Source organism: Ailuropoda melanoleuca, chromosome 9 (assembly GCF_002007445.2).
Source record: "Ailuropoda melanoleuca isolate Jingjing chromosome 9, ASM200744v2, whole genome shotgun sequence".
Taxonomy (NCBI): Eukaryota; Metazoa; Chordata; class Mammalia; order Carnivora; family Ursidae; genus Ailuropoda; species Ailuropoda melanoleuca.
Genome location: NC_048226.1, coordinates 98,979,413 through 99,005,909, shown reverse-complemented (window position 1 = coordinate 99,005,909; position 26,497 = coordinate 98,979,413). Strand labels below are relative to the sequence as shown.

At 50.3% G+C, this 26,497-nt stretch overlaps 1 protein-coding gene across 1 annotated transcript in view; it reads left to right on the top strand.

Annotated features, from left to right (window-relative positions):
• The window catches only part of FAM135B (family with sequence similarity 135 member B), a 288,115-nt gene that overhangs the window by 73,972 nt on the left and 187,646 nt on the right, over positions 1-26,497 (top strand). The window contains exon 2 of the mRNA XM_034668650.1: positions 20,337-20,432. Coding sequence (XP_034524541.1) covers positions 20,356-20,432 — 77 coding nt within the window. The 5' untranslated portion in view covers positions 20,337-20,355. The remainder of the gene's footprint in view (positions 1-20,336; positions 20,433-26,497) is intronic.

The window sequence follows — 26,497 nt, the reverse complement described above, 5'->3', positions numbered from 1 at the left end:
CGTGTAAGCTAAGTTTCAGAAAGTAAGTTCCTTGTTTATAGATAACCCTGCTCATGGCACATAGCACAGTCTTAACAACAGCAAAGGTTTGGACTAAATCAGTGTCATGGAGAGTACTCCCATCTTGGAGATTGACACCAAACACTGGTGTGTTAAATGCTGCTCAAAGTCTCTGAGAAGTCCTGCAGGATCAAGGGTTAACCTTGTTTAGTCTGGTGAGTCCCAAATTTATTTGACTAGGAGATTCTTTTGGGAAGGAACACTTAATAAAGAATACATTCAGAGCACAGTCTAATTCCTTCCAAGAGGCTTGGAGGGTGGAAGAAGGGGTGGGGAGAGACGTTGGCACAAGGAAGAGGGACCCACACCCTTATCCCCTGCTTGTACCAGGACTGTGTTGGGCTAATCCCCCCAGACCTAGAAGCTCAGAAGAGGTGAACTGACTTGCCTGAGGTCACAAAGCTGGAAAATGGAGGGATTCAAACTGAAGTCTAATTCAAGAGCACCGTTCTTTTCCCAATTTGGCTTAGAAAAGTCCCACTCTGGTGGGATTAGCTCTGTGACTTTGAGAAGGTGCGGGAGATGGACAGGCTGACTGACTCCGGAGTGTTGGCAGTGAAAGGTCAGGCCCATGCAACCAACATGGAATCTGTTTGGCTTCTGCCTTAACATGCATTCCCCTCCCTACTCCCCTCCACCCATTGGCTTCATTCACACCTTAGTGAGAATTACTCTAATTAGCTAATGTTTTCACACACAGCAAAGTGCTACTTACTTAGTCTTCTGGCCTAGGGAGCTCTGTGAAGCCGACTCTAGGTACACACAAGGTAGGAGCAGAAGCTAGGTTTGGGTGGGAGGGCTCCTTGGCCAGAGGCCAGACGAAAGAGTAGTTTGCAAAGACAGTTGCAAAGTTAGGAAAGGCAAACGTTTATGTAAATGAGATGGTTAAATTCCAAACCTATTTGAATGTGTGACATTTGATATGCAAGTTGTTTTCCATATGTTATGCAATTTTGTTCAGTTAATCCTATTCACCACATACCCTGGTGCCCTGTGCTCCCTCCTGGGCTAGGTGCTGGGGCCAGCACTACAGGTGTGCCTCCTCCCTCCCTGTGCAGTGCCTACTGGAGGCACAGGCATAGCGGGGCAGCTGGGACCCCACCCAGGCCCCCTTGGTTATCATATGGGTTTTGCTACTTAATTTAGCTGTGTGACCCTCAGGCAAGTTGCTTAACCTGTCTGTGCCTCGTGTGTAAAATGGAGATGATCGTAGTAGTGCTTAAGTGCATAGGGTTGTTGGGAAGATTACATTAATTGTATAAAAATCTTAGAATGGGGCCTGACACTTGGGGAGAGCTCAGTAAGTATTAGCTAATGTGATCATTACAGTACAACCATAATGACTGAGAGGAGATCTGGCTGAAGTGCGGCAGGGGCTGAAGGCCTGCCAGCTAGCCTGCTTGGTTTCAGAGGGCAGCTGGCATAGGAGTCCTTCTGGAGGTTGGGAGGTTGCCGGGTTGGAGAGGTGAGATCAAGGTAGGGGAATAGCCTACACAAGGCTAGGCTGGAGGAAATGACGAAACAGCTTGAGTATTCTGGAAACCAGTAGGGTCTCCATGATGCTGGCAGGTAGAGAGGTTGATAGGGCAGGCAGAGAAAGGGGCTGGTGCTGGAGGTGGGGGGTGGGAGAGACCAGTCTTGTGAGGGGGGAGAGGCTCAAAACTCTAGATCCTCAGCCCTAAAATGGGAATAGACACCCACAGGCCAGGATACATTCACTGGAAGGGATTGGGACAACCAGCATCTCCCCAAACTCTGTGGCTCCAAGAGCAGAGAGAAGGAGGTCAGCTAGTCAAGAACAGCCTGCAAGGGGGTGGTGGGAGGGAGGGGGAACAGGTGGCTCTTTGGTTTCAGAGTCGTCTTTTGCTGCCTCTTACTGTCTTACTCATCCCATCTTCTAAAAACTTCTAAAAGATCCTTGGAAAGTCCCTCTGAGGGTGACCCTTCCTCTCTGCTTCCCTGGTGGCACTCCCAGGGTCGTCACCATGGCTCCCGTCTTCCCCTTCCAATTGTAAATTTCCGTAGGGTGGTTCCATGTTCCTTACTTGACATCGCCCTTGCTTATTCTGCTTCTGCCCCACCACAGTGCCGGGGAAGGGGACAGGAAGGGAAGGAGAAGGCGGATCTAGGTGTGGCCACCTCGCCACCTTCTCTGCTTCTCAGTTTGCTTTCTCTGCCCGCTAGAGAATTACAGTGATGGACACACACACATGCGCACCCACGGTGACTGAATTCCTTATTAGTGAGCACAGGGTATGGTGCTAGGGATTATGCCTTAATTCAGTTTCTCCTGAGTGTTTATTCTGCACCAACTCTGTGCTTTCGGGATACACCGGTGAAATAAGGCTGCCTGATAAAATATGGGAAGCCCTGTTAAATCTGAATTTCAGATAAACAAAGAAATAGTTCTTTTTTTTTAAATACAGGTTGGTCCCCCATTTCACCTTATCTGTTGTCTTTTTAATTGCTAAGTCTGGCAATGCTAAATGCAGAACAAGGTAGAGGAGGGTTATTCCAGTGGGCGCGTGCATACATCATGGAGATGAATGCATAAGAAGATAGAAATACGGTGGGAAGTACAATGTGGATCGTTACAAGAGGGCATCCTTGTCCTCGCTGGCTACTTGCTGGGGCCCCCTCATGGCCTTGGGGCTCAATTGTTTAGGGAGAGAAGTTTCAGAAGAGGATGGAGGAAAGGGACTTGGTTTTCTTCCGTTTTTTTATGGTAAAATGCACATAACATAAAATTCGCCATGTTTTCCCGTCTCGAAGTGTAGACGTCAGTGGCATTCAGCACACCCGCAGTACTGTGTGGTGACCACTACTGTGTTGTCCCCGAACATTTTGTCACCTGAAAGGGAAATCCTACACCCGTTAGCATTATTCCCCATCCCCCTCCTCCTAGTCCTTGGAAATCACTCATATGCTCTCTGTCTCTATTACTTTCCTACTCTGGAGATTTCTTATTAATGAAATGATATAATGTGGACATTTTGCGTTGCCTCCTTTCCCTTAGCATAATGTGAAGGGCTTGCACATAGGTCCTACTTCATTCTTTTTTATGGCCGAGTAATATTCCACAGCAGGGAACACCCACATTGGTTTATCCGTTCATCAGTTGAGGCAAATTTAATTCATTTCTACCTTTGGATTATTGTGAATAATTCTGCCATGAACATTCAGGGACAGATTTTTGTTGGAACATGCGTTTCAGTCTGGGGGGGTATGTACTGAGGAGTAGAATTGCTGGGTCAGGTGGTCATTCTGTGCTTTGTCGTGGAGGAACTGCCAAACTTATTTCCCTGGTGACCGTATCATCGTACGTTCCCACCTCGACGTACAAAGGCTCTGATTTCTCCAAATTAACGTGCGTGCTCGTTTTCAGTTCTTTGCTTGTGTGTTTTGGCCATCCTTGTGGATGTGAACTCATTGTGAATGGTATCTCACTGTGATTTTGATTTGCATCTCCCTAAGGACAAAAGATGTTGACCCTCTTTTCCTGTGCTTTTTGGGTATTTGTACATCTTTAGAGGGACTTGATTTTACTTAACGGTGGAAGGGAAACTAATGGGGTTATGGGAGTGGATTTCATCTGTCCAGTGGAACAGTCCCTCTGGTTTCTGGGTGAGAATGGAGGAGGCAGACCGGTCACTTGGGGGGGGTATTTTAGGAGTCTGAGGAAAGATCATGGAGGCTTGAGTGATGGTGGTTCACGACTTGGTCACTTACTCTATGACCCTGGGTAAGTCACGCTACCCCTGACCCTCAGCTCCGCCTGTGTGGAATGTCCTCACAGGAGCAAGCTTATGGTTCAGCGGGGTTGTGGTTCCAGGGAGCCCACCCTGGGGCCTGGCATGAAGCAGGAGCTCCGAGAAGCAGGAACAACGTCCCTGGCAGCAGCTTGAAGGTGTGTCCTGGCTGGAGTCTGACAGGGACCCTGAGGAGCTGGTCCCTTGGCAGCTCTATCCATTCCCTCACTGCCCTGTTGCTGCTGGACTGGGGGTGGGGGTGGGGGGCAGGGAAAAGGAGACGGGAGAGGAAGGTGGGGTAGAGAGTAGATACATGTCAGACTGCGTTTTCTTCTCTTTACCTCTCTGTCTGGCTGTCCCTCTCTCTCTCCAAATCTCTGTTTATGGACAGACCCCCTGGTCCCCGGCCCACAGAGCATGAGGAAGCCGGAGGCCCCCGGGGTCTGTGCAGTGCAGTGCAGGGAGGCTGGGCGGGGAGGAGGCGAGGTCTGGGTCCTGTGAGGCCCGGGCCCCAGCTCACCTGGAAAGTCTGATGCGGCTTGCTGTCGCCTCTGTGCTCCCCACTCAGCCTGCCCCATGATGCTTGGCTTGTCTCTGCAACTGTATGTCATGTTTATGTCAAGTGTTTACCATTCGTCTTTAATTCCTGAATGTCAAATAACACTTTGTATGTGGCTAAATATGTCAAGTGAAGTGGGGGAGAAGTGTGACTTAGCGAGTGGGTTTCATACTTGTCCAGCTCTTACAGCACCTGGGGCCTATAAGGCCATTTCCAGCTCCCCGACTTGTCACACGGCATAGGAGTGATGGCAGCCCCCTCCCGGCCCAGCACCCTGTGACAGGCTCCTTGGGTAGTCACCTTGGAGTACTTACTGTGGCGTGTCCTCATTACCTGGTGTCTCATTTCCCGTTCTTTTTTTTTTTTTTTTAAGATTTTATTTTATTTATTTGACAGAGATAGAGACAGCCAGCGAGAGAGGGAACACAAGCAGGGGGAGTGGGAGAGGAAGAAGCAGGCTCATAGCAGAATAGCCTGATGTGGGGCTCGATCCCATAGCGCCGGGATCACGCCCTGAGCCGAAGGCAGACGCTTAACCGCTGTGCCACCCAGGCGCCCCTCATTTCCCGTTCTTGAACTCCTGTCTTATGCATTCGTGTCTCCTTGATACCTAGCATGGTTGCCGACGCACTCATGGCTGCTCGTTAATATTAATGTTTGCTCAATGACTGAATGAACCATCAGGACGAGGGAGGTGGTCCGAGCAGCCTTTGCTGAGATATTTATAAAGGGAAGATTGTTTTTAAAATTTAAAAAGCATCAGTTCATGATTAATTCCTGTCCCCAGACAGGTTGTTCACTGTCATTTTATAAAGATTACTATCCAAGCCTGCATGAAGGTGTCTATGTCACGTGTGTTCTGTGTCACACTGGAAGGTAACTGCCGAAATCCTGGACACTGCTGGGTCTTCTGCCGTCCTTTCCCCCCCGAGGCCTTTCCTTCCAGCCTTGCACCCCCCTCCCCGAACACCGCACACGACCCTGGGTGTTTGCCAGGATGCCCATCATCCCTTCTCAGGGCCCAGGGCCCATAGCCCGGCCCGTGATGCTCTTGTGGGGCTCCCTTAGCTTCTGTTTCCTCCCACAAAAACATGCGCATTTTTACAATGATCTGTTAGGCTGGGTTTTGAAAACTAAATGGAATAAAATGACCCAAGTATCCAGTAACATAGCTATTCCAAAATTTTTCCCCCTTCCCCCAGACTGCACCTGCCCCCTCTGCTTTAAATATACCTTTCCCGAAGTCCCTCAGCTCCTAATTCATCTACTTTCTTCAGGACTCTGCTCAGTTCGGACCGTGGGCTCATTGCGTAGAGGTGTGTGGAGTGCTGTCTCTGGGTCAGGCCCTTTCCTCCCATGGGGGTTAAGGCAGCCTGGGAGTGGATGAGAGCCTGTCCTCCTGGAGGGAAGGAAGGAGGGAGGAGTCCTGGAGGGGGGTTGCCTGCTCTGGAGGAACTGAGAGGAAGTGGAAGGTTTCTTGTGGAAATGACATTTGAGCTGGGACCTGGAGGAAAAGTGAGGGCCAGCCCTGGGGCAGGCTTCAGAGAGAACCTTTGAGACCTGCCTCATGCAGACCCCAGCCCGGGGGCTTGGAGAAACAGTGAGGGGCCCGTGTACAGAGGCATCTTAAGGGAAGTAAATTACCCAAGGTAGAGCTGGGAGGCGGGGTGCATGGGCACGCTGGCCATGGCCTTGATAAGGAGCTGGGAGGCTGCTGGAGGGTGATATTATGGGGCTGTCTCCTTAGGAAGACCCCTGTCCCTCATGCTGCTGAGCAAGGAAGGGACACTTGGGGGCAGGGACTAAGAAGAGAAGCAAGGACACCTGTGTGGAGGCTTGTGTCCACCAAGTGAGTGTCCAGGGAGGTGGTGGTGGACTAGGTGACTGGTGGCCAGCCTTTGTTTAGAATTTGTCTTCAAATGGCAGGGCTTTCTGAAATAAATTTTGGGGCATCCTGGACCATGGTGTTCTTGCTGCCTTCCTCTCCCTCTTTGCTGCACTACATCCATTCTCAGGTTTTTATAAGGAAATAATCTGAATAATTGGGAAAATAGAAACACAGCATCCTCAGGACCCCACCAACTTGGACATCAGCTAACTTGAATAATACTTCTGTGCAAGTTGCCCTTATGTCCATTAATCTCCACTCTTCTCCTGGGAGGCAAGTGTGCTTTTTGCAGGTGAAGAAAACTGAGGCCCAACTATGTTCAGACATTGGCTTAGAGTTTACAGAGAAATACATGCTGATTGGGGTTTGAACCAAAACCAGTCTGGTTTTTAAGGCCCTGAGTGGAAAGTCTAAGTAACAGAATGGACCCTGGGTAACCTGTGGGTTTGTGGGCTCCTGCACCTGAATCATTTCTCCTGGAGCTGAAGGAGCACATCGCCTCGTTGATGTCTGGACCAATAGATGAGAGGGGCATTTCGTGGTTGGGAGGAATGGGAATACTCTTCTGTGGCCTTTCAAGTTCACGAACTTTGCCGGGCCTGGGGTCCCATCTGGCCCTGGACAGTGGACGTGTCCAAGTCAGACCAGTGTCTGCCCCTGCCCTGTCCCCACGCTCTCCATCTGTGAGATGTCCTCTTGGGCTCCTCTCCACCGTCCTGGGACAGCTTCTTGTGAGATCGTGCCTGCAGGGCAGGCTTTCAGGGATATGTTAAATATGAAATGAAACCCCTCCATTCATTTTATGGGAGATTATTTCTGACCTTGAAGGGAAGAGTTATCATTTCTCTAAATTACTCTCCATCCCATGCTTGCCGCCATGAAAAGAATGTTAGTAATAGTACCAGCTACTTCGAGCGTCTTCTGTATGCCAGGTACTGTGGCGATAAGTGTTTCACTCTCTCACGCCAACCCTGCGAGGAAGGTCTCATTAGCCCAATTCGCAGATGAGAGAACCGGGGACCAGAGAGACCAAGGCGCCGGCACCAGGGACTAATCAAGGGCAGGCTTTGTGCTGGTGATGGTTTGGTGCCAGGTTTGCTGCTTCCTCTGCACAGAGCTGCCTCTCCGGACCCTGCATGGCCTCAGTTTCCTCTTCTGTAGAATGAAGGAGTAGTGCTCACTGACCCACGAGGCCCCCTCCAGTTCTGTGGGTCTGGGGGCTGACAGCTGACGCCAGTGGGGTCCACGCCCCTGGAGGTGCCTGCGGCATCGCAGAAGGAGGAGCCCGCGGGATCACCGACCTCACGGAGCGCGGGACATACTGACTCTCCCCTTGCTCTTGGCACCCCGGAGGCTCCAGGAAACGCTGCCGCACGTGGCTTTTAGGGCCCTCCCTCTCCTGTCCCTGCTTGGCTTTCTATTTTGGCGGGGAGGGTGGCTGGACGAGTGCGCCCACACGTGTGTGAGAAAGTTGAGAAGGCTCGCAGATCCTGTGGGTTGTCAGCACGAACACAGACTCAGGCTGAGTCACTGCGACGCCCGAGAAGCTAATGACAGGCGTCGGCAAAGCTGGATGCCCAGGCGTGGCAGCTGGGCGCCNTAGAGGCCCTCGCCAGTGGGGTCCACGCCCCTGGAGGTGCCTGCGGCCTCGCAGAAGGAGGAGCCCGCGGGATCACCGACCTCATGGAGCGCGGGACATACTGACTCTCCCCTTGCTCTTGGCACCCCAGAGGCTCCAGGAAACCCTGCCGCACGTGGCTTTTAGGGCCCTCCCTCTCCTGTCCCTGCTTGGCTTTCTATTTTGGCGGGGAGGGTGGCTGGACGAGTGCGCCCACACGTGTGTGAGAAAGTTGAGAAGGCTCGCAGATCCTGTGGGTTGTCAGCACGAACACAGACTCAGGCTGAGTCACTGCGACGCCCGAGAAGCTAATGACAGGCGTCGGCAAAGCTGGATGCCCAGGCGTGGCAGCTGGGCGCCAACAGCGCGTCTGAAATGCCAGCCTTGACTCACTCTCTGGGGGCCCGGCGGCTTGCATTCACCTCCTCTCCTGTTTATGCCGAGGCATCGGGAAGGGTAAATAGAGCACTCCTCTGCAGGGGGGCTACCCTCCCCTCCGCTGTCACTGCATCCCCACCCGGGCCAGCTCCTCTGAGGAATCCGCTCTGGCACGATGCATGGCACCGCCTTCCCTCTCCCCTCAGTGGACACATGCAATGGACAGAAGGAGCTTAGGCTTGCGCTCAAAATAAGGGGTACAGTTAGCATCTCAGTCCCAAGTAGCAGCTGCTTCCAAGCCTCAGGGAAAGTGTATTTGATTGGAAAGAAGGGTCATCAGCGTGCGTTCGTTCCTATGTGCCTTTCTCTTGCNGGCGTCGGCAAAGCTGGATGCCCAGGCGTGGCAGCTGGGCGCCAACAGCGCGTCTGAAATGCCAGCCTTGACTCACTCTCTGGGGGCCCGGCGGCTTGCATTCACCTCCTCTCCTGTTTATGCCGAGGCATCGGGAAGGGTAAATAGAGCACTCCTCTGCAGGGGGGCTACCCTCCGCTGTCACTGCATCCCCACCCGGGCCAGCTCCTCTGAGGAATCCGCTCTGGCACGATGCATGGCACCGCCTTCCCTCTCCCCTCAGTGGACACATGCAATGGACAGAAGGAGCTTAGGCTTGCGCTCAAAATAAGGGGTACAGTTAGCATCTCAGTCCCAAGTAGCAGCTGCTTCCAAGCCTCAGGGAAAGTGTATTTGATTGGAAAGAAGGGTCATCAGCGTGCGTTCGTTCCTATGTACCTTTCTCTTGCGTTTGTCGATTCTTGCATCCCTCCTCTCCTTCACCCCACAGATGTTACTGTGTACTATTCTCTACCCTGTTGTATTGCTAAAAAGTGGTGGTTGTNGCCTTTCTCTTGCATTTGTCGATTCTTGCATCCCTCTCTCCTTCACCCCACAGATGTTACTGTGTACTATTCTCTACCCTGTTGTATTGCTAAAAAGTGGTGGTTGTCCCTCCCTTTAAAGGGCTCAGAGTCTAACCTGCAGGAGAGGTAGGCTTCTAGAACATCACGTGCTCATGGCTGTTTCCGTCCCCACGCAGCCAGATGGGGCTTGTGCTGGGAGGGGAGGCATGGCCGCTCAGGAGGGGCTTCCTGCAGCTGCTGCTTGGACATGTAAGCCTGGGAGCTTGTCAGGTGGAGGTGAGAGGTGGCCAGGGTGGGTAGAGCTTGAGTACGGGAAGGCCTGCTTTGAGGAGATGGAGCAGTCCAAGAAGGCCAAGGGGAAGGTTCTGGCTGGGTGCACTGACGTAGAGAGGGTGGGCTGGAGGGCAGGAATGGCCTAGAGTTTGAAGTGCCTGGCATTCCTACCCAGAGCGTGTGCCGTGCAGAGGTTAAGGTCTGGCGTGTAGGGTGGGCCGCCCCTGACCTGAGGTCAGGCTGTGGCTATAGAGTCTTACAGAGCATATCCCGCTCGAAGGACGTGGATACCTGAGGTCCAGGCATGGCTTTTCCCACAGATGTCTCTGATCCTGGGACAGACCCTTAGTCTCCAACATGTCCCGCTTCCTCGGCCCCAAAATGAGGGGACAGAGCTGTGTGATCATAACAACTGGTACTTCACTGAACATTTGCCATAGACCAGGCTCCAAAGCAGTTTCCAGTTGGGAAACTGAGGCACAGTGAGATGAAGGTCTTGCCTGAGGTGACACAGCTGCTGAGGGCCGAGCTCTGGATCCCTTGGTCTGGCCAGGCCCAGGCCAACCGCCCGTGTGGGTCATCGACTTCTCTGTGCATCCTCACGTCATGGCACCTATCCCCATGGACCACACTTGTGACATTGCTCTCTCCTTTCCGACCTGTGTCTTCAGGGGGCCCGAGGGCCATGTCTCAGTTGTCTCTACGTCCCTGGTGCTCTGAGCAGTTCTGTGTGCTTGGTCCCAGTGTGTGGAAGGAATGCCCATGTTCACGAGATGCTCCACCTTTGTTCCTAAGGAACTGCTCTGACCGGGCAGCGTCGGCCCATATTCCAGATGGGAACACTCAGGCTCAGAGATGTTACGGACTTGTCCAAGCTCCCAGATACAGGCAAGGCCCTGGGGTGGGGGCCTAATGCCAGTGAGATGCTCTCATAGCAGGTTAGAAGCCTGACTCTCGGGGGACCCTCCCTCCTCGATGAAGAACTGCTGATTTTCATGCCTAATGGGATTATTTTCCTTGAACTTGTAGCAGATTCTCCCCGCAGTGATCATGCGGGGAGTCGGTCCCACGGTAGAATGTCCGCCTGGAGTAAATCGTCTGGGGGGATGGGCATCCCCTGATGTGGCTACAGGTGTTTGAGAAAGATTCCTGCTGCTCGCTTTTCCTCTCAGACCCCAGGGAAGACAGCACGTTATGGTGGGGGGCTCCAGGCTCCCACGTGGCTCTCCTAAGAACGTTCTGGGTTGTGCCCTGGCGTCCCTTCTCTGTCCTTACTGTTCTGCTCTGTAGCACGGGAGGGCCATCCCTGAACCCATCCCCACTTACCCTGTCGTCATTCTTTGATTTATAGTCTTTTGAGCACATTAGCTTTGCATGCCCTTTTCATAAAGTAAATGTTGATGCGTGTTAAGATCAACACGCTTTTTTTTCCATTTAATCTTTCAAAGGCCATGCACTTTGAAGATGGATGTTTTAAAAGAAAAAATGCATATTAAGGGGAGATGTGTTTGTAAAAGGATTTGTTTCTAAATAGTATCTAATGAGGTGTTGAAATCATGGTGTTTCTCCAGAATACAGCTGTATCACCCTTATCTGTGGCGGATTTGTTCCTAGACCCCCAGTGGCTGCTCGGGTCTGCCTGTAGTACAGACCCTCCGTGGACTGTGTTTTCCCTGTACATCCGTACCTGTGACAGTTTCATGTATAAATTAGGCACAGGGAAAGATTCACAGCAATGACTAATAATAACATAAAACGGTTATAACAACGCTGTAATACAAGTTATGGGAATGCGGTCTCTTTCAAAACATCATACCGTACTCCCCTTCCTCTTGCGATGGAGGGATCTGATCAAGTTCCACGTGATGAGAGGGAGCAAGAGAATGTCGCAGGCGCTGTGACGAAGCGTTAGGCCACTGCTGACCTTCTGACGCTATGTCAGCAGGAGGGCCATATGCTCCCAGACCATGGTTGACCGCGGGTAATTGAAACCACAGAAAGCAAAGCTGTGGAAAACGGGGACCACGGTAGTCTCGATATTTTCAGCAAATGTCTTCAGAGGCGACTGAGAATGGTCTAAGACATATGAGAAAATATAAATAACTGATGAAACACTTTAGACATATTGCAAGAAAAAGCACAATTACTCAGTATTAGTTGGCGTGGAGGCCAGGCCTCCAGGGACGCTGGAACTTGGAAAAGAAAGGAGGGAGGCCTAACGCTGTGTGCCTGATTCCGTGAGCGGCCTTTGAACTTCTGTCAGCAGTGTTGAAGGCAGAAATAAAATAAATAAAATAATAACCACGGGCTGCTGAGGGATTGCCAACGCCAGGACCTGGCTGAAGTTCTTGAGACACATGACTGTCTCCGGCCTCAGCACCTGGCGCTCTGGCTCGTTCTTGCGTCTGTGGGGAGACCGAGTCCTCAGAGGACTCAGGCTCAGCTATGACGCAGGAGGGGGGAGGGGACCACCCAGCAAGAGGGTGGTGACCGGGACAGGGTGGCAGCTTTAGAGGTGGAGAGAAGGGGTTGGATTTGAGGAGCTAACGGTCGTCGGGACTGGTTTTCTTTGGGGTGTCCCCGTCCATTCCAGCAGGCTAGAGCAAAATGCCAGTCTGGGAGGCTTATGTGTCACAGAAACGTGCTGCTCATGGTTCAGTAGGCCGGAAGTCCGAGGTCAGGGGGCAGCGTGTCTGACAAGGGCCCCGGTCTAGTTGCAGGCATCTTGTGTCCTCACCTGGCGGAAGGGGAAGGGAGCCTCTGGGGTGTCTTTCGTAAGGACACTCATCCCATTCATGGTGGCTGTACCCTCCTGACCTACTGGCCTCCCAGAGGCTTCACCTTCCAAAAACTTCACTTTGGGGGTTAGGTTTCATCATACGGATTTTGGGGGACACAGTCATACCACAGCAGGGGGGAAGGGGAAAGAGGACTACATGCTGATTTCCAGTCGACAGTAGACAACTGGGGAGAGGGTGGCCCCCTTCTCCAGCTCGGGGGCCAGTCGTCAGGCCTCCAGTGCAGGAAGAAGAGAGTCATCTATCTCGTGGCCCTGTGGGCTGTGGCTCTCTGGAAGAGAGAACAAGGATTCTCTCCCACCCACACCATGAGTTTTGTGTGTCTTTGAGTGTACCGTTCTGGATCACAGTGGCTTACGACGGGAGGGAAACGAACACACAGAAAGAAAAAGCTCAATGAAATCCGATGATGAAAGAAAAAGCAAATTCAAAACGAAGCATTCCTACAATTAACTGAATGCATTAGCAGTTATTCTTGGTGACTTCACTATGTGTCACTGGAGGGCTGGGACTAGCATCTGTTGTCAACCTTCTGTGTTGCCCCCGGGGGGAAGATTTATCTCCAACTCGCAGAGGAGCCCATGGAGGCTTGTAGAGTTTTGTCACATGCAGTAAATTGTAGATCAGATATCTGGCTCTTGGCTTGTTTATCCCCAGACCTGATGATCTTACACACACACACACACACGCGCGCACACACACACGGGCGTGCACTGCCCTGAAGACCCTGTTCCAGATGCCACTCAGAACTACTGCTTTCTGGGGCGCCTGGGTGGCACAGCGGTTAAGCGTCTGCCTTCGGCTCAGGGCGTGATCCCGGCGTTATGGGATCGAGCCCCACATCAGGCTCTTCTGCTGTGAGCCTGCNTCAGATATCTGGCTCTTGGCTTGTTTATCCCCAGACCTGATGATCTTACACACACACACACACACGCGCACACACACACGTGCGTGCACTGCCCTGAAGACCCTGTTCCAGATGCCACTCAGAACTACTGCTTTCTACACGGCGACCACTATATTAAGACCACGTTATGAAGCCCTGTCAGAAGAAGAGCTTCATTTCTGGAAGAGAAGCATCCAATATTTCTTCCCAGAGGGGCCTCCTTGCCCTCCATAGATCACACAGATGGACAGCGGATGCATTTCTCTGGGCTCTGGTTCAGGACTTAGCTACATGCATGGATTTCCCATCTGAACTGGCATCGGGGTTCCCCCTTTAGCCCGAGTCTTCCTCCATCCCATTCCGAGTCTCATGGGGTAGAACCCAAGAATCCATTTTTGTGTTTTTCTGAGGTGGTTCTGTTGGGAAAGGTCCTCGCCCTGAGTGCTGAGGAAGGCTGGACTACCCCCAGTGTGGTCCCCGCCATGCTGTGGATGGAGAGATTAGGGGAACATCTGCCCTCGCCCTGCACGCGGTCCTCCTGGACACCTCACGCTGAGCTTGTCACGCCTCACGGTCAGAGCCTGGTGCCAGTCCTCAGTGCTGGACAAGCCTGGAAGGGCTCCGCGGGCCGGCCTCGTCAGTGTCTGTAAGCACAAGGGAGACGCTTTCTCCCACATGCTCCACGCCTGTGCTCACACTCCTTTCTGGAGCCGTGGGTGTTTTGTGTCACTGTTTTCCCTCGTTGAGATCGGCCTCCCTTCCACGCTCACACTCTGGCAGCAGCTTGGTCCCCAATGCCGTCTGTATTCATTAATTCCACACATATCAGTGAATGTCTGCGGTGTCCCAGCCACCATGGGAGCTGTGGAGGGCTCAGAAAGCCATAAACAGACACGACTTCTGCTCTCAAGGAAATCAAACATCTCCACCCTCAAGGAAGAATAAGTTCCGTGCTTATTTTTCCAAAATAGTTTTTGTTCCTTACTTTAATAAGACCCTATTTGACACTGAATACAGTTTCATACTTTTTAAAAATGCCTTTTGTTAGTTACCCTTGCATTTCATTCTTTTGGTTGGTTTTCCCTTGATGTACAGATGTGGAAATCCGGGCTCAGAGAAGCAACGTAATGCACGTAGTGGCTAACTCCATGGACATTGGCTCTGAGCTGGGGCTTCCCGACTTTGCAGCCTGTTCTCTCCTCTGCTGTCTTCTGAACCTTATAACTTGTTCCTCATTATTCCGAACTAAACGTGGTCTGCCTGGGAATGATGGGGTCTTACGACTTTGAGGCTGAGAGGGAATTTCGTTGCCACTGAAACACAATGCAGGGGCCTGGGGTCCCTGAGCAGCGGGGCCCCTCCTTTGCCTGGACGCCCTCAGCGAGGAGAAGTTCATTGCTTTACGAGATGGGCCCATCCCTCATGGCAGCAATGTGATGTGAGAAGTCTCCCAGAAAGGGCAGGCCTGTGGGGGCGCCCGATAAAGATTGCTCTGAGTGACTGCAAAGCAAGGGGCAGCCACTTCAGTGTGTGCTGTTCCCAGCCTGCATCCTGGAATAAAATGAACAATAGCCAGTCTCTGTTGGGGTTCATTCTGTGCCAGGTTCTAAATGCCTTATGTGTATTAACATTTTTCATTTAACAACCCCATGAAGAAAGTATTACGATGGCTCCCATTTCACAGAAGAGGAAGGTGAGGCCCAGGGAGGGCAGCGGCAGGTTCTAGGTCAGCCGGTGTGAGTGGGACCCAGCCGGCTGGTCCACAGCACGTGTGTGTGGTGCCCTAGCCCGACGCTGTTCTCTCCCCGACCCCCAGGGAAGGCCGCTCTGAAGCCTGTGTCCCATTGTCTCTGACACGTGCATCAGGGGTCCCTCACTTACCCCCACCTTTCTCTCCGGGAGCCCGTCCCTAACTCATGCTGGCCAGGGGCAAGCTGCCCCCACACATGCAGGTGCGGACTGGTGGCACTGATGCCTGGGGGAGGAGCCTCACTCTGTGCGGGGGAAACAGCAGGTGCAGCTGTGCTGATGCCAGGTGGGCTGAGGCCCTGAGGACCTGCTGGGGGGCTCTCCTTGCTCTTTGTTTTTAAATCCTAGGTAGTGAATATAAGTGTAATACTAGTTTCAGGTACACAACAGAGTGACTCAACACTTCCTGTACGACAGCCGGTGCTCATCACAGAAAGTGTCTCCTTCATCCCCATCCCCTGTTTCCCCACCCCCCCCCAGTTCCCCTCTGGTGACCACCAGTTCGTTCTTGAGAGTTAAGACTGTGTTTCTTGGTTTGTCTCTCTCTCTTTTTTTTCCCCTTTGCTTGTTTTGTTTCCTAAATTTCAAATATGAGTGAAATCATATGGTGTTTGTGTTTCTCTGACTTCACTTAGCATAATACACTCTAGCTCCATCCACGTCATTGCAAATGGCAAGATTTCATCCTTTCTGTTGGCTGAGTAATATTCCGTTGTGTATGTACCCCACGTCATCTTTATCCATTCATCTATTGATGGACGGTTGAGCTGTTCCCATAGTTTGGCTATTGAGATAATTCTGCAGTGAACATTGGGGTGCACGCATCCCTTCTCCTCGCTTTTTAAGCAGAGGGAGGTTTTCACGGATGACCCTGGACCAGGCATGGCCTCGTCACTCAGATGTCTGCCTTCCCAGGGGTGCCTTCCCCAAGCATCCAGGACTCTTTGCCCCCATCCTCGTCACGCTACTTGTGACTGGTGCTTGATTGCCCTGTCCCAGTCCTGAGCATCGTGAGGACGAGGTCAGCTCTTAAGCTCACTGGGCATGCATGTTGGGAGTTGAGCGTCTCAGGACCACACCAGTTGTGGTCGGATGATTATAATCTCTAGCTTTGGAGGTGGCAAGGGTTGTGGTAGGAAGTTAGTGCAGAGTTATCTGTGGTGTGTGCGGGGTGGATATGGTGCCTGTGTGTGTATCGTGGGTCACATGTGTTGCATGTTGCGTGTGTGCGGGGTATGTGCCATGGGTGTCTCGTGTGTATGATGACTATGGCCTGTTGGCGTGTATGTGTTATGTGTGTATAATGGGTGTGTCTGTGCTTGTGTCTGAGTGTGCGCTGGGTGTATGAGTGTAATAGGAGTGTGGAGTGTTCTGAGCGTGTGTCGCCTGTCTGCCGTGTGCACATCGAGGGTCTGGGCTATTTGTTATACAGCAGCGGATACATAATTAACAGTCCATGCCCTCTGTATTTTGAGAAGCCGATGAATTCCACCAAGTGGGCAATGGGGATACTGCCGTGACCACACTTCGGAAAGCCGTTTGTATGTTTACAAACGTTATTGCGTGACACTCTCTCTCACAGAGCTGGCATCTTCCTGCCCAATGGGATGTTTTAAAATAAAATCTGGCCTATATTTTTTAAAAATGCCTGTATTGTATGCGTATGCTCTAACCCCAAATTAGACCCTTCCTGTGCTTTCTCTGTGTTGATCCTGAAAACCAGCTTATGGGGCAGGTACTCCTTTACTCCTGACTGCACCAGGAGGAGACAGAACAGAGAGATCCAGCAAGGTGGTGGGCCCAAGGCCAGGCAGCCCCCAGGGAGCTAGTGATCGCAGCCCTGGGTAACTCCAGCCTCCAGTCTCTACACAGGTGGTTCTGAAAGAGTGTCGGCATCAGAATTCCCTGGAGGGTGTGGACACCGATTCCTGAGCCTGATTCCGTCCTACAGTGTCTGGTTTAGTAGGTCAGGTGTGGGACCTAAGACTTTGCTTTTATGACAAGTGGTGCTGAGGCTGCTGACCTGGGGCCACCTGTATAGACAGTCCTCTGAATATGCTCTCTCTACTCCTCGGGTAGAAAGGGCAGAGGAGACAGTTGGGCCCCAAGCTGATGCTTTCAGATTCCTGCAGATTCCTGTAATTTCTGCCAATTGGACTACGTACAATTACCAGAAAAATCAATATGGAGGGTTTTTTTATGATTGTAATTATTTATTTGAGAGAGAGAGAGAAAGAGAGAGTGCAAAAGAGAACCTGAAGCAAACTTTGTGCTGACTGCAGAGCCCAGTGCAGGGCTTGATCCCGAGACCCTGATCACAACCTGAGCCAAAACCGAGAGTCAGACACTCAACCAACTGAGCCACCCAGGCACCTGAATATGGAGTTTTTAAACACATTTTATTTCATTCTGTGTTTTGGTTATGGCAGCGTAGTGGACGCACAATGTTGCATTAGCTTCAGGTGTGCCACAGAGTGGCTCAGCTGTTCTATGCATGACCCCGTAATCACCATGATGACCGTGGCCACCTCTGTCACCACACGTCATGATAGTGTTATCGACCGTACTCCCTATGCTGTGCTTTTCATCCCTGTGACTGACTTACTTTATATCTGGAAGTTGGAACCTCTTCATCCCCGTTATCTATGTCACCTGTCCCCCGAGCCCCTCCCCTCTGACAACCACCAGTTTGTTCTCCATATTGGTGAGACGTTTCTGGTTTCGCTTGTTCATTCATTTGTTTTTTTAGGTTCCACGTATAAGTGAAGCCATCTGATATTTGTCTTTCTCTGTTTGACTTAATTCACTTAGGGTACTATCGCGTAGCTCCATCCATGTTGCTGCAAATGGCAAGATTTCATTCTTCTTTATAGCTGAATAATATTCCAGTGCAAATACACACCATGTCTTTCGTATCCATTCCTCAATCAGTGGATGCTTGAGTTGCTTTCATATCTTGGATTTTGTAGATAATGCTGCAATAACATAGGGGTGTGTGTATCTTTCCGAATTCGTGTTTTCATTTGCTTTGGGTAAATACCCAGCAGTGGAATTAAGGGATCATATGGTCTTTCTGTTTTTAACTTTTTGAGGAATCTCCATACTATAAAACCGGTATTTTATATGTGAGCTCATCTTCCTCATTGACTAACTGGGTATTTGGGTTATAATGAATCACATGGCCTTAAAAAGGAGCAGGCAGCTTTCCAGCAATAAGCTGTGTTTGCATTTACAAGTTCCAGGCTCTAGCTAATTAGTCCTGAGCAATAGGACAAGAGGGTGCATCTTCCCAGGAGAAGACAATGTTCTGCATGATATTTTCTGTGCATTAAGTATTTTTGCTTCTAAATACTAATCACCCAGGAAAATACTGTCACAGCCATTCTCCCGGGAAGGGCCAGAGATGCAAAACCCGCATCTATAGCTCCTGGGTCAATGCTGTTCCGTATGGTGCTGCCTCCTGGGTGAGCCAGGGCCAGGACTGCCGGCCGCCGAGATGTTTTATGGGGTGCGTGAGATACGCATGCACCCCCCCCCAGCAGTGTTTGGTGTGCAGTAAGCTGGAATGTTAGTGTGTGCTGTTCTGGCTTGCCCTCTGTTCCTTACTCTGTAGCAGCCTTCCAGAGTCGGGAGTCAGGGAGGGTCAGGAATAACTGACCCTGACAACCACAAGCAGGGGTCAGATGGCTTTGCTGGCTCTGCAGTATTTTAAGGATTGAGACTGAGTGCGGGACAGGGAAGTAGGGAAAAGGCAGCTGTCCCTGTGTTTAATGTGATAATGAAATTAGGTGAGTGGCTTTATTTGCTGACTCTCACTCCAGCTCTTACTGGAAGTGCCTTGGCATTGAAAGTGGGTTTCTGACCTTGACCGGCCCAGGTGTGCTCCTCGAGGGCTCTCCCATTAGGGAGATAGGTTTTCAGCACATTTTGTGAGCTAGACCTTGCTGGGCATGTCAGCTTGAAATTCTGTTTTGCAGGATTTACAGAGGCTATGTTCTGGGATCTGCTGCATTTTAATTTGGTCAGCAGAATTCTGCATCTTCGAAATGTTTCCCTGCGTGGCACCCTTGCTACAGCTGAGATGCAGAGTTAAGGCCACGTTAATCTCTTGTGCCCTTATTCTTGGGAGCTGGTCTGGCATGACCCCACTGACTACAGTGAGGTTGCACTCTGAACCCCAGTGATGACGGTCTAGTCATTGAGGCATCAGGGGAGCAGAAGGAAGAGAGGCTTTGAAAGGAGACCTAGGTGCCAGCTAGGAGAGACTGGATCTCCTCTTATCTGCCCTCCTCCCTCTCTCTCATTCTCCCCTTCCCCAAGATCATGCCAGCTGCTACCTAGTGAGAACCTCCTGGTTCCCCAAGAATCTGCTCTTTGCAGGTCATTACCTCCTGTCCTATGGGGGCTCCTCCTAGGTAGCTCGTATCTCCCCATTACACATGGTGGCAAACTGAGGCTTGGAGAAAGCATGGACATCTTCCAAAGTAGACACCGTGAGAGCATTCTAGATGAGGAAAGTGGGTCCATACTAGAGCCTCTCTGAGCCTTTCCTTCATCTGCATTATGGGGCAAGAACCTTTATCACAAAATTCTTATTTGACAAAATCAGGCAACTTACAGAAAATACTTTATGCAGCACCAAGAATATAGTAAATTTTTGCTGTCTACACAATTTCATATCCTCGGAAAATTCAGCCTGCTTTGAGTCTTTCTTCCCCTTGGTTCGTTTCTCATCCTAGACTTGGACTATTTTAATTTTGTTCCCTCCCGTCTTCTCCATCCAGCCCTCTTGTTATTGGCCCTCAGGTCTCCTAGCTTGGAAACGAGCATCCTGTCAAGCCGGGTTCACCATATGCTGGGCAGTGGCACCTGCTCCCTCTGCTCGCTAGAAAGCATATCAGGCCTTGCCACCCCAGGCCCCTTAGCACTTTCGAGATGGCGTTTATACTAACAATGATCAAGTCATTTTCAGTTCCTGTTCTTAATCATTATGCATGCCAGGAACCGTGCAAAGTGCTCTTCATGGAAGACTCATTTAATCTGTCTATCCTCTATCAGTTTTGTGCTATTATCAGGGCTCGTGCTGTAGAGGAAAAGGTAAGGGACTTGCTCAGAAGTCACACAGGTAGAAAGCGAAGGGCAGGGACTCTTGCTCCATTGACCATTGGGCTGCTGTTGCCTCCACAGCACAGATACATAAGGAAGGACTGTAGACTGGCCCTGCTTTGGGATTAGGATAACTGGGTCCAAGTCTGGGCGTTCCAAGAGTGAGCTGAGTGACATGAAGTGCGTCTTCCTGTCTCTGTGTCTTTCCTGTAAAGGGAACCTCTGAGCAATGACATCCAGTGGACACACCATGGTCCCATCAGACAGGTACATTGGGTTCCCCTTGTGGAAGCCCAGGCTTTCTGTGTTTGGCTGATGGGGTCTCAAGCTGTTAATTTCTCTCTTGTTTTTCAGGTAATGAACCAAAAAGATCATGTCTGAAGTACAAGGAACGGTTGAGTTTTCTGCAGAGCTACATAAATTTTATAATGTGGATCTCTTTCAGAGAGGGTGAGTATGCGCCACCGTATCTATCGGTGTGTGTGTGCATATACGGTCGGCCCTTGCACAACACGGGTTTGAGCTGCGCAGGTCCAGTTGTACGTGGATTTTTAAAGATAGCCTAGCGCTGTGGATGTCATTTCTCTTCCCTATGATTTGCTGAATAACATGTTCTTTCCTCTAGCTTACTTTAGAGTAAGAATACAGTGTATAATACATTCAACATACAAAATATGTGTACTTGACTGATTCTGTGATCAGTAAGGCTTCTGGTCAACAGTAGGCTAGTAGTAGTTAAGTTTTTGCAGAGTCCAAAGTCCTATGTGATTTTCGACTGTGTGGGTGTGGGTGGGTGCCTCGAAGCCCACCGTTGTTCGGGGATCCTGTGTGTGTGTGTGTGTGTGTGTGTGTGTTTCTCCTGGCAAGAAGTGAAGGTGGTAAGGTCAGGTGGTAGGACATTTTGGATTAATGAGGAAAGTATTTTCATTATTTTTCCTGCCAAGTGGAACATCCAAACATTTCGTGCAGTTGAAAATCACCCATATATTGACAGACTTGAGAATGCTATTTTTTCTCCTCCCTCCTGCACTTCTGTCCGCCTTCTCTCTTCTGGGCTGTTTTTCCCAGGACGTAGGTACATCAGTCAGTTTTAAAGGGAAGTAGATTCATGGGAAATGAAGCTTGCTTGTGTAGCTCTGAGAAAAAGGGGTCTGCACCATCAATATTTGGAGAAGCCATCTCCCCAAACTGCATGTCATAAGACCTGTGCCTAGATATCTCAAGAACTGAAAACTTACGATGTCCTCTTTACATAAAGAATTAAAATGTAGTTGCTTGCCGTGTTGGAGGATGTGTTCTGAATTTGGTATTTTAGACGCGTGATCCCAGTCGGTCTTCAGGATAAACTTCCGTCTCAGGGTCACCGCAAATACTAACAACGTGGAACGGTTCTGAGAAGTAGCTGGTCCCGCGGCAGGAGATCCGTGTACTCCCAGTGGCGGCTGCTGCTTTCCTGGGTTACAGACCAGGAAACCTAAGTTCACAGAAACTGAATTTGTGATGGGCTCCAGTTAACAGAGCGAAACAGGAGGTATCCGTGTTGTGGAAAACTGACCTCCGTGCTTCAGAGCCAGAATGTAACTCCAAGCCAGAGTTGGGGAGAAAGAGGAACAATAGTTTTATTGCTGTGCGGGGCGAAGGAGGCGGCAGCCGCCCATGGCCTTCAAAGATCTGCAAGAGGAAGGGGCTGGGCCATTTTATTGGGAAATACAGGATCTGGCTGGTTTCAGCAGGAATTGTGGACGAGCTGCCAGCAGCCTCCTCAGTCATGGGTCCTTTTCAGGGCTGTACCCAGTTCCTGAAATGCCTGTCTAAGAAGGGAGGAGGGAGGTTTGCGGAAGAGAGGAAGAAGGGTACTTTAAAATTGAGCTTTGCTGAAGCATGAGTGTGGCCATTTTGATTTTGGTTCAATTTTATGGTTTTAAGTAGTTCCATCTGTTGGTTGGTTTTTGCTCCACAACAAACCACCTTGCTGAACCGTAGTGGCTTCAAACAGCAGCTTTCCATTTAGCTCCTGATTCTGGGGGCAGGCAGTTTGCGCTGGGCTCCAGCTGGGTGGTTCTGCTCAGCTGGCATGGGCCTGGCTACCCTCACCGCGGGCTGCGCCAGGACTGGGCCCTCGGCTGGGACGTGGCAGAGAAGCCCTACAAGCAGGAGAGGAAACACACACAGGGAGCTGCTAGTTAGCCTCAGACTCACGGCGGTGGGGGGGGGCGGTTTCCGTGGCCTCCTGCTGGCACAAGCCAAGTGCAAGGACAGGCTGGATTCAGGGCGGAGAAGCAGAGACCAGCTCACACTTGTGCCGTCTGCTGCCCAGGTCAGTCTCCAGTTTCCAAAGGATGGTTCTGACGTTCATGCTTCCAGTGCCTCTTGTATATGACGGCCCCTGGTTACATAAGGGGAAATTCGGTGGCCGGGGCATTTTGGTAGGTGACCTGAAAGAGGCGGTGAGGGGCACAGGTAATGATCCTGGGACCAGCTATGTTCCAGGGACTGGGGGGCACACGAGGGGTTCTGACGGGGTTCCGGAGCTGAGTTTTGAGGAAGCAAAGCTCTGTGCATCGTCCAGGAGCTTATCGCCATCAGTCTGCCCCTCCTCACTTGAGCAGAAGTTGTGCAGTGTGGTGAGAAGAGTCTGGGCTTGGGGCCTCCTGAGTCTTGGTTTGGTTGCTGCTTCCTGGAGCCCCTTTGGTACCTCCCCCTGTTCTGCTGTTCAGGTTCAAGAATGTCATGTGTCCATCATAGTGTTAGACACTTCTACTGATTATTTCCTAAATCCTCATCACCAACCGTAGCGTGAGTGACAGTATCTTTATTTTGCCTGATGGGTAACTTGGGATCAGGGTGGTGGAACTGTCTGTAGCCCTAACACAGCAGACTGGGGATCTGGGGCTCAGTTGCTTGTTTTCTGTTATGTAAGCCTGGCCTCCAAAGTGGGCTGCCTTCTCCCCAAGGCTGCACAAAACATCCATGAAGATGTGGGGAGAAAGTATTAAAACTTCCACTTGTAATTGTTCTCCTTAAAAGTCAGAGAGAAATCAAACTCCCTTAATAATCAGAATCCGGACTGACCCTGGAAATCTTTGGTGTCCACACGGCACACAGTCGTGAGTTCCGCTCAGTAACTCTGGCATCAAATAAAAGAGGGCGTCCCACAGCACAGAGGACTTGATGACATCACCTCACGGGGCAAATACCACAGTTTGTGACTGGGCAGTTATGCACATCCATAAGTTGTTTTCCACCATTAACTACACTAACCGTCATAAAATAGCAAGTGGCTTACAAACAAATATGGTAAAACAATCATGAACTGAAGGTACTATTACTAATGAAAGCATAGCAAACAGCAGGAAATGGCAGAACCACACTGGTCTTCTCCCGCACAGGCCTGTTCACATACACACTGAGACGGAATGACAAGCTGATCAGATTCAAAAATAGAAAGACTGAGAAATTTGAACTTATTTAAACAACTTATTTGATACATGGGTTTGTAACCATAATTCTTCATGATACACCTTATCCTGATGGTTTTCTGGGTCTTCGGGTATTGAGTAAGTCTTGTATGAAATCGTCACCATTCCCGGGACATTTCAAGGCGCACATCCAGAACTTGGAAGAGGGCCCTGCACAGTTGGTTAAGGAGTTCACAAGACGAGTGTGGAAGCCATGACTCACTCAGGCAGCCCAAGATCCTCTAGGCCTGTGTGTTTTGGGGAGTCTGCTTACGTAGCCGTGCTCACCACGGAAGTCTAATATGTAACTAGACTAAATTAAAACCAGAACATCGAATTACTGTAATATGCATATTTTTAGTAAGAGCAAAAAGGTTATGTGTTCCTTTAATATAAAAAGTAATTAATTTTTAAAACATGGATTATTACATTCCTTATCTTTTGAAAGATCCTTTTCTATACTTACAATGTGTATTGCAAGGAGTATGCAATCGTAAGGGTATGGGATTATAAATATATGTATATCGGGGTTGCATGCTTAAAGATGTTTTTACTGTAGTTATGAAATTATTGGCCGTTGGTGACCATGGGTCTAGTGGAGCAAGGGTTCTCACAAATTTCTTCCAGCTCTTCATGCCAGCACTTCATGGTGTTGGTACCTTGATGTGGATGAAGGCATAATCTTATGATCAAACATGCTTGTGGTGGGCTTCATAGCAGCCATGACCATAAACATGGGTATCATTTAGATGAAGGCAGTCAGACCTCTTAGGGGGATGGAGTGGGTTCTTAGATCTCTAGAGCCCTGTCAGCAGTAAGACCTTGAAGTTCAGAGTCCTCAGTCCCTTGGGTCCGGCCTGAAGAGAGCCGTGGATAGGCTAGGTGCAGGACCAGCCAGGATTCTGCATCTTCCAGAGGGGTGCCCTACAGGTGGGGTCCATGCTGCTCGATCACCAAGGGTTTTCCTGCTCCGAATCCCACAGGAGCCATGTTCATAGAGAGATGTCGTGACTTTACTCAGCAAACACTCCATGGGGGAAGTGATGACTGTAATCCAAGCCTAGCAGGCGAGGTGCACCGCGGGTGAAAGAAAACGGAGGATTTCCACGTATCATTGAAGAAAAGGAAGGCTGCGTTTCAGGAGGCTGGCCCATTTTTGGGTGCGAGGATGTGCTCCAAAGTTTCTTGAGAGGTAGAAATTACTTAGGGGTTGCAAAAGAAGGAATGTGCCCTTCCTCAGGCTAAACTTGACTGTGGGCATCCACGTTCCAGCAGTTTCTCCAGATAATGTGACATGCCCCTTGCACCTCCATCCTGATGTCCCAGATCATCACTGCTCGTTCTGGCCAGGTAGACACCCCCTCTTGATTCCTTGTGAGATGCAGCGTCAGAACCATGTGGATACAGAGCTGAGAATACTGCGTGAGATTCTGTCCTGATCAGGGATTGCTTGCTTCTAGCACACTTACGTTTGTGGATGGTTTTTCTAGTCCCAGGATGCATACTGCCTTTAGGTGATGTTTGCTGTGAGCAAACAGTCAACTTGCATTTATCCAAAGTCTATATTGTCCGAAGCAAATTCTCCAAGGAAAAGCATCTCGTGAAACCAGTCGACAAGCATTGTGAACTGTCAACCCGTGCTTGGCAGCAAGACTCATCCTGACAAAAAGGGCAGGGGCAGGGAGCCAGGCACTGGGGAGCCAGGCTTGGAGGTCAGACCTGAATGTGAAGCCACACTCTGCCACTTGTAGGCTCTGAGAGCGTGAAAATGTCCCTTTAAAACACTCTGAGCCACCATTTTGTCACTTGTACAATAGTGATGACTGTATCACAGGGTAATCAGAAGTCTTATGGTGTTAACTGCATGAAGTAATGTATGCAGAGCAGTGGCGTGGTGTCTGGTATCTAGTAGATGCTGTCTAAATTGCCAGTACTACTAATAATGATGGGACCGCCTTGCTTTCCTGTTTACAGCCCTCCAGCCTGTCCATGCTCTCACCTAGCTTAGTGTTCAAAACCCAAACAGTTTGACCTTAAACTTCTGTACTTTATTGTCTGTGCTCAGATCATTCTTGACCCTCCTCCTTTCGAGGTAATATCTACCTTGAGAGTTCTACCCTATTAAGTTCTAGCTTAAATGTAATTTCCTGTCCACACTCTTTTTTACTGATACTTATCTACTGTATTCAGCCCAGTTTATAGGAATCCTTCATTCCCATATTGTTAAAAGCCTGCTTCTCATATGTTTTATTCCGCCATCCACTGACACAGTCATTACTATAAACCCTAGTCAACATGTTCTAGAGTGATAGGCTCTAGAAACGAGAAGATGAGAGACTCTGCCCTGAGAGTGTTTACCAGCCAATGAGGGAGGCAGATGCACACAGGAAATGACCACGATGTGGGCTAAGTTCTGTGACAAAGACAGGCTTCCGATGCTATGAGGAGAAACAGCAGGGGGAAGCCAGTCTGTGGGCAGAATCAGAAAAGGCGTCCCAGGAAGAGATCACACAGAACGGTCTCTTGAAAGGTGGGTGGGAGTCAGCCGCGCAGGGGACCTGGAAGGGCAGGACCACAGAATGGCTCAGTGGTGTCAGGAAGCAGAGCCCACCAGAAGGCCACGGGAAATTGAAGCGTAAGAAGGAGGGAGTGGAGGGTCACTGAACTTATTGCAGCCTGTTTCTTGTTAGATTGGTAGTTATAGGGAAGTTAATGTCAGTGCCACAGACGTTCTGAGATGGCAGTGGTGGGGGACAGAGTCGGGCTGCAGAAGGGAGGAGCGGTAATGTCTTGTCTGGCTTTGTCTTCTTGTCAAGTGGCTTGAGGCCACTAAGGGTAAGGACCTGATCTTACCTGACTTTATATGGCCTGTGCCCGGCCCACCACAGAGCCTGGCATCTCCTAGGAGATCCATGACAGCTGGTGTAATTTTCTACTTCTTTGACAACTTCCTGCAACTCAGATGGGGGTCACATGGGTCTTTATTAAATGATGCCAACAATAAGAAACAGTTCCTGATTCCTAACGAACCGTTTACATCAGTGCATCTCAGAGTGT